This window comes from Oryzias melastigma, linkage group LG7 (assembly GCF_002922805.2).
Source record: "Oryzias melastigma strain HK-1 linkage group LG7, ASM292280v2, whole genome shotgun sequence".
NCBI classification, from domain to species: Eukaryota; Metazoa; Chordata; class Actinopteri; order Beloniformes; family Adrianichthyidae; genus Oryzias; species Oryzias melastigma.
This window is the reverse complement of record NC_050518.1, coordinates 17,296,772-17,315,148: the sequence shown is the minus strand read 5'-3', so window position 1 is coordinate 17,315,148 and position 18,377 is coordinate 17,296,772. Positions and strand designations below refer to the sequence as shown.

The 18,377-nt window shown below is 38.5% G+C and overlaps 2 protein-coding genes across 3 annotated transcripts in view; both read right to left on the bottom strand.

The window, feature by feature from the left end:
* The window catches only part of prickle3 (prickle homolog 3), a 22,019-nt gene extending 13,776 nt beyond the window's left edge, over positions 1-8,243 (bottom strand). Inside the window, exons 1-2 of one of the 2 annotated variants that reach the window (XM_024293753.2) lie at positions 8,017-8,243; positions 2,254-2,336 (exon numbers count right to left, since the gene is read on the bottom strand). In XM_024293753.2, the coding sequence (XP_024149521.1) occupies positions 2,254-2,336; positions 8,017-8,058 (125 nt within the window). In that variant the 5' untranslated portion in view covers positions 8,059-8,243. The remainder of the gene's footprint in view (positions 1-2,253; positions 2,337-8,016) is intronic. The other variant, XM_024293754.2, reaches the window with a different exon arrangement.
* A 921-nt stretch (positions 8,244-9,164) lies between these two features.
* plp2 (proteolipid protein 2) lies at positions 9,165-18,226 on the bottom strand. Its single transcript, XM_024293784.2, has 5 exons — positions 17,698-18,226; positions 11,701-11,856; positions 11,520-11,618; positions 10,173-10,269; positions 9,165-10,090 (listed from the first exon to the last, which is right to left on the bottom strand). The coding sequence occupies exons 1-5, from the start codon at positions 17,794-17,796 to the stop codon at positions 10,077-10,079; spliced, it is 465 nt and encodes a 154-aa protein (XP_024149552.1). The 5' UTR covers positions 17,797-18,226; the 3' UTR covers positions 9,165-10,076.
* Positions 18,227-18,377: the final 151 nt, after the last annotated feature.

Sequence of the window (18,377 nt, the reverse complement as noted above, 5' to 3'; positions counted from 1 at the left end):
ACGAAAAAAAAAAAAAAAAAAGGTGACTAAATTGACTTCATTTCATTGGAGCCAGAAGTAAGCTGCTTTCTCATCACACTCCCTCTGTCCAGTTCTCACATACAGTCAATGGTTCTCTTAGCCTAATCTCATTGATATAAGACACAGAACGAGACCCAACCAGCTGGTTATGACAGAGAAAGAGCTAAAGAATGACTTTCACTCATCTAAACCATAGATTCCAACAAACGACTAATGAAAATAATTTTAAAAAGTTTACCTTTTTTTACTTTGGCTTACTAAATATTAGTAGTGGAAGGGAAAGAAATAGATTTTAGACGCATCGATTCTGATCCATAAACAATTCTGAATCGTTTTATGAATTTTAAATAATCGAAAAATCTATATGATTTCAAGTGAAAGTAAATAAAGCAACTAAAAGCGAAGTGTTATTCATTTTTTAAGAGGACACAAACATGGCTGACCCTCCAGATCTCGATATCCGACAAACCCCGACTTCACTTAAATCAACTGTTAGTGTTGATTTAAGTGTCAAGGGTCAACTAGATAAAAGTCACGCGGTGTGTAAGTTATGTCACACAAAATGAAATATGTAGAGAACACAACAAATCTGTGAAATCACAATGTGCAGCTAGAGACTTTTTATTTTGTTTGACGTGATTTAAAGAGCGTTTCATTAAAGTTGCTCTAACGATCTTACTTAAGGTTGCTGAGTTCAGGGAAACGTTTTTCCTTTTAGATGCTGTGAAAGATTTTTGATTATCAAATAAAATATTTTTATGTTAGAATTTAAAGCAAATATACTGATCTTGTCTTTACTTAAAATGCATTCTGGTGGAGAAAAGTAAATCATATTGGTCTAGAGTCTTGTTGTAAAAAGAAATATTCCTAAAAAATTGCAGATGATCTGGGATGCTTTGATAATTGGGTAACACTTCAGATGAGATGTTGCAAAACACTCAATATGACTTTGACAAAGATATTTAATACATTTGTTAAGTTTGCAGTTAAACCTTTAGTTAACCTCCCACTTCGATCATCTTTTGATTTATTGCTAAAACGTTCCCAGTGGTCTTCCGATTACGACTGTGCCGTTTTTAGCCCAAAAAATAAAAGCAGCAGGAGTTCATTAAAAATTTGCCTCAGAGTTGTGGGCGGGACTGCTGGGGAAGAGCGATCCCACCCCCCTTCCCCATTGCTGAAAGCTCTGTTTACATACTATCTTACAACCCCGACCTAACATCACCGATGCAACAAAAATGGTGAATGATATTGAAGCTATCCAGCCATACAGTTTAGAGTCAGATTCCAGCTGAGAGATGCAATTTTAATCTTAATCTTCTCCTTCAAAATTGCAGAAAACATCAAAAACATCCTTTTCATTGGAGCGGGTCTCTAAGATTTGACAGAGAAGTCCGACTCCAGCGAACACCGCGGTGGAATGGCTGACGGGAGGTCTCTGACATCCAGCACATGCGGCAGATGATGATTACTGGTAATCCTGCTGCTCTGTTGTGCTTCCTCTCCACATGCGGATCGTGTTTACTCAAACAAACTGGATCCTCTGTTGCTGTGGTCGTAGAGGCTTACTGGCATCCATTCATTTGTCGCACTAATTCTTTTAAGACACAGAGCGAGCCGGGGAGGTCTGTTCTGTGAAGCACTGAGTGGCGTCCTGGATCATCAAGGGCGTCACGCTCGTTTGCCACTAATGTGTATCCTCGGTTGTCATGTGTGCGCGTTGCAGCTAAACCGATTTGTATCTGAAGGAATGCTGACGCACTTTGTGTAGCCACAAAAAAAGTTCATTTTAATCAGCTCTCAAATGATAAATTTAAGGTGAGAATTTTTATAAATTGAGGATGAAAATGACAAAAAATTACATAAAATGTTCCCATTTCTATGGTGTCTAAAACTCGCTCTTTACTAATCCTATTAGTAGGGGTCAAGCTCGAGACCAACTGACATAACTAATCTATACATTTAGTGATTCTATAATTTCTAACTGGGATGCCTAATCCCTGTTAATCTGTCTTGTAACCACAAAAAAAGGCAGCAGCTGGAGTCCTTTCTGGACGATGTTTACAGAAAGATCTGTTTTTCTGGTGTGGGCGGCTCTATGAACCTCTAAAAATGTACAACACCTCCAAACCAGCAGAAGAAAGTGTAGCTCCGCTGAAGACAAACGCAGACATTTCCTTCAAAAGTTCAGAGGTCAGAGCAGACAGAGTTTACGAGAGCTGCAGCTCGTACCTCCAGCCGTGGAGACGGAAGCCGGGGCACTGGTCTCCACAGCGCATGCAGGGCTGGCCTCTGTCTGGATCCTCTTCCTCCTGCTGGGAACAGCACAGAGTCACTTCAGCTTACTGCACTTCCTGACCGGAGCGCCATTTGTGTCTTTTGGCAACGGAAACACGAGTTAAAACAAAGGTGGTGCACATCAAATCCTCCATTCTTTTAGCAGAAGAAGACAGCTTGAGACTTTGACCCAGATCGCTTTTTTCAATATGGATAGTGCGTATGTTTGATAACAAAAACCTATTTTAAGTCACTAGTATTTTCGATAAATATGTAGGATAGAGGCAAATTTATTTATATGGAGTCAGCAAACTTTGTACTATTTTAGTCACATATAAAAAAATCCAAACTCATTAAAGTTCCATTCTGATCATCTTTTGACAAAAGCATTCTCATTGGTCTATTAATTGTGATTTTGTCGCTTTTAGACAAAAATTTTAACAATCTGTGTCATTTTCTAGGACATTTATTAGAAATTCTCGTCTGGGTTGTGGACTGTTGGCACAAAGCAGCCCCAACCCCCCTTCCCCTCACCATTGCTAAGACCTTGTAGCGAATTTTATTGATTTCACATTTCTACATTTTTTGCCTAACCCTTAATCACAATGATTTATATAAATTAATAGATGCAATTTGAATCTTAATTTTCTTTATAAAATATCCTGCACCATCAGAAAAATACCACAAAAGCATGTTTAAAAACATCATTTTCGTCTGAATGGCTCTTCAACTATGTGGCTGTTCCAACTTCTCCATTTTCTAGTGCTGTCCGAAGCTACTATTCCAAGATCGAGTTCCCTAGAAATTACCTAGAAGTCTCTGCAAAAAATTAGCGTGCATCGATGCTCACTACATTGGCGAATATAGACCACAATGCATTGGGGTCGAACAATTTTTGCAAAAAAAATTGTGTTTAAATGTTATTTTTTAATAAACCGTCCACAATTTCATCATCAGAACACAGTGGAGTCACTAATAGAGGTTGTGAAATGTTTGTATTGATTAGATCTTCACTTTGTGAAATTGGTGACATATCCTGAGTTTAGAAAAAAAGAAAGAAAAGTGGTGTTCGAATTGCTTTTAAAATCCAGGACACTATATAGTCCCGCTCTATATTGTTTTTTAGAAGTTAAGGATTAGAGTTGGAATTAGCCAAAATGTTTCAAAATGTAATCAATCATTGAGTTGAGCGGGTAGTTAAAGGGTTGCATTAAAAAAAAAAAAAGTTGTGAACATCTCACTTCTTCTCATGCAAACTCATGCACTGCTAAGTGTGCATGTGGCTCTTTTTAGCGATGAGGGGAAGGAAGCAGACACAGGATGAGAGCTGCACCCTTTCCCCCTCCACGCAGTCCATACGACTCCACTTTCTTTTCCTGGACGCTGTGGCTCTACTGTACGACTACTGTCGTCTGTGTGATCAGCCCGGTGTGGACAGAAAAAAAAAAATCCACAATTCCAAGCGTAAATTTTTCCTGTTTGATGTCTATGAAACTCCTCTCATCTAATAGAAGCAGAAACGCTTCGACAAAAAACAATTTTTTAAAAGTTTTATAGACAAAATCAAACGCAAAAACGAGCTTCATAGAATTGTGCAACTCTAACTTTAGCGTGCAAACTTCCAAACACATGCTTGGTACCTGTGCTTACCTGCTCATCTCTATTTTTTCCCAATCACTCTAACCATAAAACCATCAGGATTCACGTCAAACCCGTTTAACCACGCAGACATTTTTATGAGGACGTTCAGCAGCAGCGGTAAAGTGTTTTGATTGGAAACACTGAGCTAGCTTGGCTCATTTTTAAGCTTAGTTGTACACCAGTAGACTGAAAATATAGCAGATCTGTACTTTTATATTCCATATTAGAATGTTTCTACAGTCAGAAAGAACATTTATATTGGAATAAAATTGCACAGCCTGCTTGTTTTTTCAAATTTGCAAAAAACAATAATACATACTACATTATCATTAGTATCGGGCTCTATTTTTACGCATCACAGACTCACAGGACAAACTGAGATCAGCTTTGCTTCATGCTTTAACAGTCACCTCCCAGCCAGGTATGAAAAGTGACAAGACAGGTTAAATGAAGCATGCAGAAGATTAATGCCCGACTGCGTCTTTCACCTTTATTCAATCAAGAACAAATTCCTCGTTTGTCACCATGGAACGGCAACCGCGCTGAGGAGCCGGAAGATATCACAAAACCTGACAAATTTACTGAGGAGACGCAATCAGATGTGCGATTTTTTTATACTTTTTATAAAACTGTTAAAGAAAAAAAATCATGCAGTTACGCTTCAGGGAATCCTGTTAGCTCCAACACTGTCTGACAATTTTTATCAGAAACGTTACATTAACATCAGACCATAATAAAGGAAAGATGTTATTCATTGATGTTGAAAAATGTGGAACAAAAAAAAAAGCTCCTTTAAATCAAGTTTAGGTTTATAAAAGAATGAGATTAAGCTAATAGTTAATGCAAATGTTTAGGACACTACACAAATATTGTAAGCAAGATAATAATGAAACAAATGGTTACTAACTTTATTAGCTGATTTACATTTTCTCAGAAAACTAAGGAAAAAAAGGGATTTTTGTGCTCAGATTTAATATTTTAAAAACTTTTTTTTTTTCTTAAACATTAAAGACTTTGTAAAAATCAATGTTAGGTTACAAAGACTGACCCTTTTTTCCCTCTTAAGTTGCATCTTAACACCCCACTGTGTTCCTGCCCCCTGGTTGATTACTGTCTGCCTCTGCACAGCTACATTCAGTCCAATGTTTTCAGCTAATTCCTACACTGGCTGGACAGATAAGAGGGTCAACACAGCAGAATGAACGCTTCTCAACTTAAGAACAGATAGTAATTACAAATTTAGCGAGGCCTGGGCTGAGATTGAATGAAGGACAGGGATTAGCAAAGCTGAGTAAAGCTGAACATCAAGCTGTAAGAAAAGAAAACACGGATACATAAGAACTGATAACTTTTATCTGTAAGTGAATGAATTATGATCAAACATGAATTCATGATGCACAAAAATATACTTACTAAGAGCATACAGAACAGTTGAGGACATGAGAAAAAGGCTTTCCTTTATCTGCTATGAACATGACGGGGTGTAGAATTTCCCTACACATGATCTAATTAGACCCTTTAAATTTGCTCCTTTGTTTGTCACAAATGAATACTAAGTTGACTCATGTCAAGATGTGTTTTGGTTCCGTCTCTCTACCAAGTAACACTGTACTCCGTTAATGGACAAACTGAAATGCTGCCAGCTTTGTTATCTTACATCAGCCTGCAGCTGCGCTGACTAAATTGGATTTTACTGACGGCGGCGCACTAACATGGTTGGATAATTTCAACAAAAGGTCTAGATTTAGTATTTTAGCGCTTTTACCGCTCAACACATTTCAGGTTCAGCCTTCATCCCTGCGCCGACAGGAACCTCCGGGTCTTTTAGGTCAATGAAGCTGCTCTGCTGGACGGTTTAAACTTTAACAGCGATGGTCACAGGTCAAGGGGGCTTTGCGGTGTTGCCGCGCTGAGTTGATGCAGACTTTTCTTCATTGGTCAGGTTTAAACAGGCAGCCAGCTGACTGTCCACATCCCTATTTTTTCCCCTTCTCCGCCACACATTTTTGTGAGGCTTACGGTTTTATGAAATAATGCTTCCATCTGCTAAGGTCAAACCTATTTCACAAAAGGATGAGGTCGATGTATCCATTTAGAATTTGGACAATTATTTAGATGTAGATTTGAAGATGAAGTAAAAAGCTGAGGTTTATAGTTCTGCCTAATAATCAAAGAGCATCCGTTCTTGTCCAGATACAAAAATACTTTATTAATCCTTAAAGGAAAGCTGAATTTGTGCAAAAAAAGAAAAGAAACATCTGCATTAGCTGCTGTAGAAGTGAATAAACATGCGTAAAAGCAGCAGATTTAAAGAAGCCTCTGACTGTCTGTGTAATCAGTACATTGAAGTCACACTCTGGTTATCTTTTGATCAATTGAAAACCGTCTCAAGTGGTCTTTTAATTATTATTATCTTGTATTTACCCAGAAAAAAAACTTTCATGCAGAAGGACAGTTTCTGCAGAGCAGCAGGAGTTTGTTAGAAATTCACCTGAGTTGTGGGCAGGATCATTGCCGCCCCTCTTCCCATCACCCATCTATTTACTTGCTCTCCTGGCAGCTTACAGCCCGTCATACGCTCAACCTAATGTGTATATGGTGCAACAAAAATGGCAAAGGGAGTAGAAATTCTGCTCTGGATTGAAGGCGGGAAAGTCGGCACGAAGCAACCCCGCCCCTCTTCCCCTCGCCTTTCCTAAGAGCTTGGAGAAGGAAACTTGTGGCCCACCAAGTGTATTTTCTACATCACAAATAAGATCTTTTTCAAATTATATATTTTTTCAACTCCTTTACTATGATTTGAATAAAAAATACTCAGAAATGCAATTTAAAGCGTATTTTTTTATACATCAGAAACATGCCTCAAGAACATGTTAAATACACTAAAAATATGATTTGTAAATTGCACTCCGGTCATTTTGTATTTATACCCTCGCTGTTAATATGTGCAACTTCTGCTCTTCTATTTATTTATATTTATTTATATTAGACGGGACCACAGTCCCAAATTTCGTCTGTCATGTTCGCATGTTGGATGACAATAAAGAATCTTGAATCTTGAATCTTGAAATTAGGATTTTAAGCAGAGTGAGGATTCTTTGATGATGCAGCTTATGTAACTGTTTTCTAAACAAAATAAACAAAAAAATGTTTTAGTTAAACGTAAATGTGAACATCACAATAGAGTTTCCATCTACAGTAATGTCAAATTAATTTAGAGTTTTTATATTGAGACATGTTTAATCTTGATGTTGTTCCAAATTAAAATAACTTTTACCAAGAATCATTTTATGAACAGGAAATGTATGGAGTCTTTAAGATTCAATGCAGCTTTAGGGTCATTTAAACCCCTTTGTGCTGCAGGTTCTGCAGGAGTTCTTCTGCACACTCCCCTCTCACGTGCGCTGGAAAGGGTTGCTCAAAATCCAATAAGATTTGTAAAGGTTGATGTAATCTGATTTGCTGGATGAAAAGGTCGCTTTGTGTGATTTCTTTTGTAACTGTTACTGTGTTACTGTGTGGTGGAATGGCCTTCAGGAGCAGCAGGACCTCCTGCAGGCGAGCCTCCAGATGTTGCAGCACCTTCCAGATGTTCGTGGGCTCGTTTATTCTCAGCGAGCAGAGCAACATAAGTTTGGACCCACGGGAAGGAATAACCCGCACCGTGAAAACGGAATAAACACGTTTATGATCCATCCAAACCTGCTCAGGTACAAATTCATGACGTAGTCACCCCCACCCCACTACACCTGGGGCGCCCGACATGACTATAGAAACAAAGAATGCATGATTTAATAGCAAACTGTATATTAAGACACCTCTTTTAGTCACAAGTGACATAAAAAACCGAGCTGTATGTCTATGTGACCCGGTTCCGTTCTAGCTGTTTTCAATCCCGAAATGAAGTTCAATTCGGGTTTAGTTTAAAAGTTGAAACCAAAGATAAAGACTTAAACCAGATTCTGGCCCCAACGTAGAAGACTACTTTACACTTGGTTCGAAACGAAAACGACATAGAACAGTTGACAAAGTTGCTAAAGCAGAGAAAAAGAAGAAGAAAAGCAAAGCGGCACTTACCGAGCGGTTCGACCGCCGCTTTTTGGACCCGCGCAGGAACATGACGTGAACCGAATAGTTATTCACGAGGAGGATAAAGAGAGACAAAGCCGACGAACAAACTCCGAAAGAAGCCCAGCTTCGGTTAAACTACATGCTGCGCTCCTCTAACTATTCCAGGACTGTTCATTCCGTCTTTGCTAACGAGTTTGTCATGAAAATTAAAGCTAGCCCTACTGGTAAAAGTGAGACTTCCGTCATCACTTCAAAATAAAGTGACTACCATTTTAAACGTTTGTTGTTCTTACAAAGCAAAGGCAAATGAAGAGCTAAAAAATGAATAAATGTTATTAAACACGTATAAAATGATATATTTGCTAATACATTGAATAACAAGCGACATTAGACAAAACAACGTTACTAGTTTCATTTATTTTGAAAATAACCGGATTTAAAACATTTCTAACTTTATTTCCTCCTTGGCAAAATATATATAAACAATAAAACTAATTTGACTATAAATATAATTCAATTTAGTTAATTACTATGAAATCTGGAGTATTTTGGGAGTTCTTTTACCCCCATGAATACAGGAAGCAGTTTGATAACAGCTGCCATGACTCTAAACAAGGGATTATCATTCCACCGCAGATTCTTAAAATAACACTAAAAAAATGTTATTAGAGTGGCATAGCAAAACTAAAAAAAGACAAAAACGTCTACGCATAAAAGTAGGGCCACCATGCCATAATGCACTTTAAAAATCAGTGTGAGATTAGAAAAGAGAGGAAGGATGCTCTTGATCCCTTCTGAGATATTATAAATGTATGTAAAAACTAAATTCTTGATGAAAGACAGGTGGTCAACACCACTGCTTTCTTGATATATTATATAATTTCAGATTAATAGCTCTCTCTGCCAGTTACTCATATATAAACCCCACCCATTTAAAGTGAATCAGAATGTAAATTGAACACTACTGCCATCTAGTGGCGAGAAGACAAAACGCAAAGGACAAAGGAAACGCTCTCTCAAGTTTCACTGTTTTTTTATAGAAGCATTTAGGTCACGATGGCTCAAATAACCCTCAGGAAATAAAATATGTTCTTAAGCACCACTATTCTGTAATAGGAAACACTGGTGTACAATAGAAGCAACAAGCACATTAATTCCTTGTAGTAACAAATGGCTTTATTCCTCCAAGCAAGATCGGTATGGACATGCTGTAAACCAATGTAACACACATTAGCAAAACATAAAGAGAGAGAGGCAAACTCACTGTATTATTATCTACGAGTTGACAAGAGAACAGAAGTGAACAACATCTTTTGTACCTGTCGTAATACTTTTCTGTAAAAAATTATTTTTCATCAAAGGAAAAACTATAAACTTCCCGACTTTACTTCCTGGCAGTGTAATATATGAGGAGGAAATATTCTGCTTCTAAAAATGTGCAAGCATAAAAAATATATGTTAATGATGCCAACTATTATGGTTTTAAACCTATTGCCAATTGCTACGCAAGTTTTTTCTTTCTTTTTAAAGAAACAGTACGGCCAAAACTTTTACAAAACCAGATAAAATATGTTGATAAATAACAGCAGACCACTTCAAATTTTTAGACTTTTAAAACATGAATAACCGACATGAGATTCCAAAGTACAGCAACAGAACTTGGTTGCAAAAATTAAATAACAGAATGAAATAATTAACCACTTGACAAAATGGAAATAACAACACATAAAACAAGTTGCAGAAAACTATTACTACTGTTATTATTTGTTTAATATTTCCCAGAGCACCAAACTGAGCCAGTTTCTTTCTAAGTACACACAGATACCATTTCTACAACGGTCTATGAACAAGAGAACTTTTTTTTTTTTTAACCAAATTCTGACAATTTTCCCTTTTAGTGGTCCATCCACACTGGAACAAAAACTGGGGAGGGGAATTCCTCATGTGCCGCCAATCTAACATGTAAGGCCATGAAATGCACCGTTGGTTCTGGCTTGATCTCATTACTCTTCTGTGTCCTTCCTGCTCCCCTCTTCCTTTTAAAATCCCATTCGATGACGGCGATCTTAAGCGAGGTCATCTGTAGAACACATATTAAAAACATGGGATCAAAATGAGGTAAAACATAAAGTATGAAGGGTGTGAGATTAGGACCATCTCACCAGTGGCAGCTGCTGTGTGCTGTCTGGTACTCTTGATCTGTAAGTAGATGGTGTAGGTGTCGTATGCAAATAGCAGGCCGGCGATCAAACCAAAAACCTGAGGGAAAAATCTGAATTAATACTTTGAAAGCCTCCAAAGATTATGTGAACTTGTTGAATAAACAGAACAAAAATCTAACCTAATACCTTATCATTTAATCTTTTTTGTGCTACATTTGGCTCTCAATATGACTCGAAACCAAAGACTTTCAGCCACAGAGACGGATGTGGTGAGCAGAGGAAAACCTGGCCTCATTTATAGTTTGCATTTAAGGTTGATGTAATAGTTATGATGTGACTACATGTTTACTACAACTAACAGGGACTTACACTGCTATTTTTATACCTTTGCTTTTATGAGCTCTTACTCCCCAAGTTTCAGGTTTCTTATTTGGAACATTTGGAAAATCGAGTTAGTTTTTAATTTAAGTAAAAAAAAAAAAAAATCAATACATCAAAGTCCCACTCCTTTTTTATATATTGAAAATGCATTCCTTTAATTATGGTTAACAAAAAATCTGTGTCGTCTTCTAATCATAGTTTCTGCAGAACGGCAGTAGTGGACAGGACTGTCTGTGTGGAGCAACCCCGCCCCCATTCCCCTTTCCTGTAGCAGAGTTAGGAGCAGGGAGCCGGCAGCCCGCCCAAGGCATTTTCTACAAACCACTACAGTATGCTCTTTTTAAAACAACATTTTTTCATCTGTTCCTGATTCAAAAAACTTGAAATAAGAAATATTCAGAAATGCAATTATAGATATTTTTTTATATGAGAAAAATGTCAAGTTAAAAACACGACTTTAATCTTCATCCTGAAGGAAAGTGAAACCCATCTCAGATATGAATGTTACAGAGAAGAACAACTCTCTGCTTCAGGTAAACTGGAATCACTGAAGAAAAAGCTTCGTTCTAAGGAACAAAAACTAACTTTAGTAACTACAGCTCCACAGTTTGTGTGAACCTCAAAATATTAGCTTTTCATTTTAGTTGACGTTTCTGAATTGCTCTATTTCTATTTATTCATGACTGAGGATCAAAGATCTGAAGCCCTTCAGCATAAAAAATAATTTAATATTTTTAGAAATCGTCAGTTGAATCTCCCAAAATAGAAAAAAATAATTCCTGTTTAGAATGACACGATAAATAGCAAAGTGGCTAACATTTTAATTGTGTTTATGTCTCCTAATGATGACATTACATAGGTTGGGTAATGTAGTTCAATGAAAATTGAATTAATCAACAAATAAGTATAGACATATACTAAATATATAAATAAATGGAATTCTAGTCTCAGCGTTTCTTAACTGACCCCGCCTGCGATCCGCGCTCCGTCTCCAGCTCCTCCGATGACGCAGATGAGGGAGGTGATGATGTAAAGGATGGCGCCGATTATGGCCCGGAAGAAATCCTGCACAGAGAAGCGGGAGCAGGTGATGCGAGGTGAGCGGGCGCTAGAGTCGGACATGTGCCTGAACGGAGAATCAACTCACACTCCAGACCCAGTTCACCAATTGGATCTGTTTGTCCAACTCCATCATGAAGATGATAAAGAAGATTATGGCGAAGACCATCTCGCAGATGGCGACGGCGGAGTAACCTCCGTATAGAGATGCGGCATAGCAGATGAGGATTATGAAACTGATGAGCTAGGAGAGGAGAAAATGCAGAGTCAATAAGGAAGAGATCATTGTTTTTATCAGGACACCATACGTGGAATAGTGTAGATCAGAAAGTCCATCACACAACGACAAACAATCATTTGTGTCCCCTTGAACTATCAAAGACTGTACAAAGCTTTCTTTATGTCCAGATCCTTAACTTTCCAGTCAACAAAATATCTGCCTTAGACTGCAACAGCTGAATAGATTCTGATTGTTCAGAAGCGTCTTATATGCACAAAGCATTACATTTATCATATACTTTCCCCTGTGGAGGGAAAAGCAGCTCGCTCGCTCGTCCGTCCAAAAGATGCCAGTTGAAAGAAATCATAAACTCTGGTTGCCCACGCCTCCCTGTGAATCTTCTTTCAAATAACACGGCTATTATTGCGGCTGTGAAAGTGTGTGGGCAGATGCTTTCACACAGTGTGGGCAAACTCCATGACAACTGTGAAAGGGGAGACACTTGATCGAGTGCCAAGTTCAAAAATCACACAGAAATGAGCATTTCTTTGAACGTGGAGAAGTGACAATACTTTGTTCTTTTGACAACACAGATGTGTTGATGCTTTGAAATATAACATTTTTGCATATTTTAGATTGCAACAATGGCATGTGGTTAATAACTTTTCATTTTTTTTACTAGTATGGGGGGAAAATGAACAATCTTGAAAAAATAAACATTTTCTGAAAACTTTACACATTTCAGACTCTTTATATCGAAGGGATTCCGTTGCCTTAAGTGTTGCCTTACTTTGTCCCTTTTTCCAGTTCTTTCTTCCTCTTCTATAAATGAGACTTCATGGAAAGTGTGATCGGCTCTGCAGTAAAAGTGAACTCATTTTTTTTCCACCTCTGATTCACAAATCAACCATAGAAACTAAAGCCTAACATTTAGGATAAAATTGGCATAGCAATGAAAGACAGAGGGAAAAGAACACTTCTTTAGATTTTGAGGTCAGTTTCCTTTCACTTCAATGAAAAATGGGTCAAATTTAGAACAGAGGTCAACAGACTTGGGTTTCATTTAAGTTCAACATCTATATTGTGATTTTAACATCGACAGTAATGGTGAAGGAAGTGAAATTCATTTTTTGTTGATTTTGAAGAAGCACACCAAAGACAGAGTGATATTTTTATTAACAGGTGACCTTTTAAACCCTCATCATAAAAACGGCTCACAAACACCCACCACCACCACCACAAGGGGGCAGCTTTTCAGAGCTTAGTTTTCATGATGGGTAAATGTTAAAGCTGCAAGATAAGAGAAAACCTTTGATGTGCACATATGATTTGCAATGGACAATCAAATTACAAAACAAAATCAACTAATACAACTAATATATCATTTCCATTTAACTGCAACAATTTTATCTAAATAAAAGCCAAAATAGCTAACTCCTAAGTATCTCATTATCGGCTCATTTTGGCTGATTGCATTAAAGACTTCGCTTTTTCGGTCATGACCCAGAACTCATGACCATAGGTAGTTTTGGAACAAAGATCCACCAGTGAATTGAGAGTTTTGCTTTATGGCTCATTTTCTGGCTCTTGTGGTAGAAAAATTGTTAGATCTGATTGAATAAAGAAATGTTTGTCAAACGGTTTCAACAATTTTTAATAAACAAAGTAGAGAAAAACTACACGCTAAGCAAGCATGGAGAAGTCTGCAGAGTTCTGCCTGTGATGAAGGATATTCACATTTTATACAGTCAACTTTAATCAGGAACTTAAGATAGTGGCATATCTAATATGGCCAGGATGTTCTAATGAAGTCAAAATGTTTTAACATCATGATAGAATGCCCTGGCAAGAAACAAACAAATTTTGTGACTTCTAACTGTGTGCAAAAGTCACTTGGTGAATGTCATTGATGAAAACTAAGGAGGAATTGTATAATTTCCATCACACTCTCTCTTCAACTGACCAGTACAGCTACTGCATAATGGCGGACGTCGCACCAATCCACCTGTTGATCTCTTGCTCCGATCTTCCCTCAATCGTGAACAAGACCCCTAGATACTTACACTCCTCCACCTGAGACAGGAGCTCTCCACCCACCGAGAGAAGGCAAACTACCTTTCTCCAGTCAAGAACCATGGCCTCAGACTGGTGCTGACCCTCTTTCCAGCTCCAACCGCTCCAATACATACTGGAGGTCCTGGCTCAATGAAGGCAAAAGAACAACATCATCTGCAAAGAGCAGAGAGGAAATCCTGTGGTCCCCAAACCAGGTCCCCTCTGGTTTCTGGCTGTGCCTAGAAATTCTGTCCATAAAGACTATGAACAGAACTGGTGATAAAGGGCAGCCCTGTCGGAGTCCAACATGTAGCAGGAACAGGTCGGACTTACTGCCAGGTATGCAAACCAAGCTAATACAGAGACTGGACAGCCTTCAGTAAGGTCCCCTTGACCCCGTACTTCTACAGGACCCACCATGGGACACCACGGGGGACGCTGTCAAACGCCTTCTCCAAATCCACAAAACACATAAGGACTGGATGAGCAAACTCCCACAAAGTGGACCACTTAAAAAAATAATTTGGGAAATTAATCTGGTTGAGTAAATCGAGCTCCAACACTGGCTAATTTCTCAGAGTGCATCTTGGGCACCTTTGTAGTCAGTGTGGAATCTCTACATGCTATACACATGACTTAGATGTCTTGGCCCCAGTCTTACATCTGTCTCTACACTCTCCCCCTCCCTCACTGGCAGCCCACAGGCAGCCAGCAGGTCAGATGCATCAGTCGCTCATGTGTTTCCCCGAGGCTGGCACAGACTGCCTCTGTGCAGCAGAGAGGAGGCCGAGGACAAGCTCCCACACAAAAGAAGCTCTATTTGGCTCCGAGTTGGCGGCTCTGAAAGCCGCGGCCACTGAAGAGGCCGCCAAACAGAGTCGCACGTCCGCTACACAAGAGTCCCTCAGAGCATGAAAAGCCCTGAGACGTCGACACCTTTATGTTTCTCCTGACAGAGAATGATCTGTTTGACAGGGGTGGCTTTAAATGTTCATCCATAGACTTTTTTTTTTCTCAGAGGGCTTCTCCCTTAAAATGAGGGGAGGAAAATTGTTGCAAACACTTGGCTAATTATAGCCGAAAGCTACAGGAGAGCTGAGAACTAGTCTGTAGTGCCGAGAGACGCCAAACAGCAACTGTTGCTAAGGAAATCATTCACTTATGTCTTTTTTTAATCATTATTTTTTGTTAAATCTGCAATGAAGAGATCTTGTGTTACTTAAAAATCTCTTTCAATTCATTAAACAACTTCAGGAGATAACTTTCTCTCCTTTTACTGCTTGCATTCAAAGTAAAATTAAAAAATCTCGAGAAAATACAGAAGTCCAGCTAGCTACCTACTTTCAATCTGAGTAATACATAAAAAAGGGTGAGGGTGTGAGCAATCTTAACCGTTAACAAGCCATGAAAACATGCATGAGTGCATTGTCTGCAGCTCAAAACATGCTTCATCATGTTTTTTTTGGAGCCAAGCCTTTTTGCTTTTCATACTAAAAACTCAGTCACTCCCAAATAACTCATTTGAGTACATGAAATGTATGCCTTTGGTCTTTGTTTTCTTAGCATGTTCTTGTGGTGTTTTTCTGATGATGGAGGACAAATGTAAAGAAAAGCTAGTTTTAAAGTGCATTTTTAGACATGTGACGCACATTGTTGAAAAGGTGTTTAGCATGTGGAGTTCACACTGGACTGTTGCTACCACATACTAGCGCACGTACCAACAGTTGGAAGAGGCTTGGTCCGAAATGTAAAAGTTGTACAAATCTCGTGGATCTCGCTCCAGGCAGTTTTCTTTGACAGCTCTATTCCGATATATAAAAAGACTTGGCACAAATTGAGATTTTTAATTTCTCCTTCGTGATACATTTTCGAACAGTTGGGACTTCTGTGAATTAAAAGGGACGCCCTCCATACGTCACTACCAAAGCTGAGTCCCTGATTGGTCAGACTGATTTAACTTTAAATGTGCGTTTAATAGACACCGGTTTTGTATGTACAGCACAGAAATTATGTTAAAAACGTTCGTAGTTACATGTGAACTGAATAGTTTTGAAAGCAAAAGCGCCCAAAAAGTGCATTACTATTATATAGACTTTTCAGTGAAAAGGCTCCAAAGGGCCCAATGTCAAGAAACAACGTAGCTTGATGAACTATGTCCTAGAAAACAACAATTTTTAAGGAGTAAAAAGTGCGTAATCATAAGTGAAAGACCACTGGGAACCCTTTTAAAATAGATCAAAAAATGCTCTGAGAGGTTCTTTAAGAATCCCCATATAATCATAGCACTGCCCATTGTGTCAACATTACAAGCTTCTACTATCACAGCTCATTTCCTTTGGTGTTTAGAGCTTTCCTTTAGAGCACAGGAAGCCATCAAGGCTGAAACAAGAAGCAGTTATTGAAACACCAGACGTGAGGTTTGTGCAGTCCTTGTTTTCGTGAGAAAACCCCTATCGAAATTCCCCCCTTTTTTTAGATCAAAAAACTAAAATGAAATCATGTTCACAGTTAGACACCAGTGTGTTTTTGAAATTGTTGTCAAATATAGTTTAACATTTACATTAAAGATTAGCACGGATGCTGTATGATAGAAGAACCAAGCGGTAAAAGAAAGGCAAATGTCAGTCAAAGTGGTGCCACAGTGACACATTCAAATACTTTATTAGGCAGTTTAATCTTTAACAAGACATTTTATGAGCTGATTGCATCTTTCATGCCTGACGTAGACTTGGCAGGGTAACTTTCAATGAATGCAGTCAAATATTAGGTCACAGTTAAAAAGGTCAAAGTTGAGCAAATCTCAAAAACTTTAAGGGCAAAAGATTAAACAAAAAAAGATTATTTACTGTAAACTGGATTAAGGAGGACATGCAAAACACCAAAAGCACCACACAATGACCTATGTGACAAGACGGTGGGAAATGCAAACAGAAGCAGTCAAGTGTAAACTAGTGGTGGTCTAAAAAGGAGTTTAAATACTCAAATATTACCAGAAAGGAAGCATTTTTTTACTCCTATGATAATAGGAGTAAAAACCACCTTTGCATATATTTCCACTTAGCTAAAGACAGATGTGCGGAGACTTGAGGAGCCCACAGAGGGCTTAGCAGTTTGGGGGCGAACAATAACATGCGGCCTCTGCAGCGGTTGTATAAATAATTTCTTAAAAAGCATCCATCAAATAACTTCTTTACTGGTCCCCTTTCAAAAATCTGTATATAAATTGAAAAACTAAATGTAAAATTTTAAAGAAGTGCATTTATATATATATATATATATATATATATATATATATATATTAATTGCTGTTGATGGAATAATCCATTGCTACACAGTCTTATGTCATTTCAGTATTTCAGTAACAGTATTTTTTTTTTTTTAATAACAGAGTTAAAGAAAAGTGGGCGTAATAAATTAATTTAAGTGTTTATCTCAGGGTTCCCAAAGATTTGGGGGTCCCAAACAATCGCCCACCTTTGCCTAAAGTGAGTCCGCCCCTGTCCCTCCTCTCTATACGTCCTCATGGCGTTTTTGATGAAAACTTTTACCATTAACGCTAATCTACCACAAACGTGGAGAAAGCAGAGCAAAAGTGACAGGTGGAGACCTCTGACCCCCCGCCCCAGCAGACCGCATGCCCGTCATTCCTTTGGTAACGCTCCAAAAACCAAGACAGAAATTCCCTTTAAGGCGCTAAAATAGTCCCGTCGATCGACGGAGCACAAACGCTCGAAAAAACGGACGTTTGAAATATTCATTAGCTTGATATTACACAGCTAGCCCGAGGGGCCGCAGTTTGTGTGAACTTACTATTTCTGCGGAGAGGATGAAACCTTTGGGGGTCTTCACGTAACTTTTGAGCTTCTCCAGGCAGTTAGCCGCGGGGCTGGTCCCAGTTGTGTCAGCCATCCCGAAAACTCAACGTGCAGCAGCTGCAGCAGCGGGGTTTGTTTGAGTCCAAAACTAACCGACCAAGTTCGGCTACACAACAAGTCCGACCGCAGCACGGAAGTCAAAGAAACAAAAAGCTTATTTCAAAATGAAGATATCGCTTAAAAAGTTTCCAGCCGCAGCAACGGAATTATTTTGTTTGACCAGTTTCACCAGTTTCGTCTTTGACTAACGGAAAGCAGGCGGATGAATCACGCTCTCTGGAAAGTGAAATAAGGCGTGCTGTGTCGGCAGGAGGGCGGGATCACCGGCGGGGAGTGATTTCTCAGTGGGGCGTTGGCTCTCGCCCTCCCAGAAAGTAGCTGACATCCTGGCGCTTCAGTGAAGAATTTACGTTTTTTTTTTTTCTTTTTTAAAAGCTATTTTTTAAAGAATCAGTAACTATTAAACCCCAAAATATCAAACTCTATCTAAAAATAAAAAATAGGTCGTAGTTTTCAATGAGTTTGGTATGTTATAAAAATAAAATATTTTTTCCAAAATGTTGAAAACAAAAAAACGTGTTTTGTATGAGAGGCTATATGAGACTTAATTCATAT

Bases quoted from the DNA above. Each gene is read 5' to 3' on its own strand.
- plp2 (XM_024293784.2), bottom strand. From the start codon at position 17,796: ATGGCTGACACAACTGGGACCAGCCCCGCGGCTAACTGCCTGGAGAAG. The intron at 11,857-17,697 runs GTAAGTTCACAC...CTCCTCTCCTAG, and splicing joins TCATCCTCTCCGCAGAAATA to CTCATCAGTTTCATAATCCT. The intron at 10,270-11,519 runs GTCAGTTAAGAA...TTTTTCCCTCAG, and splicing joins GAGCGCGGATCGCAGGCGGG to GTTTTTGGTTTGATCGCCGG.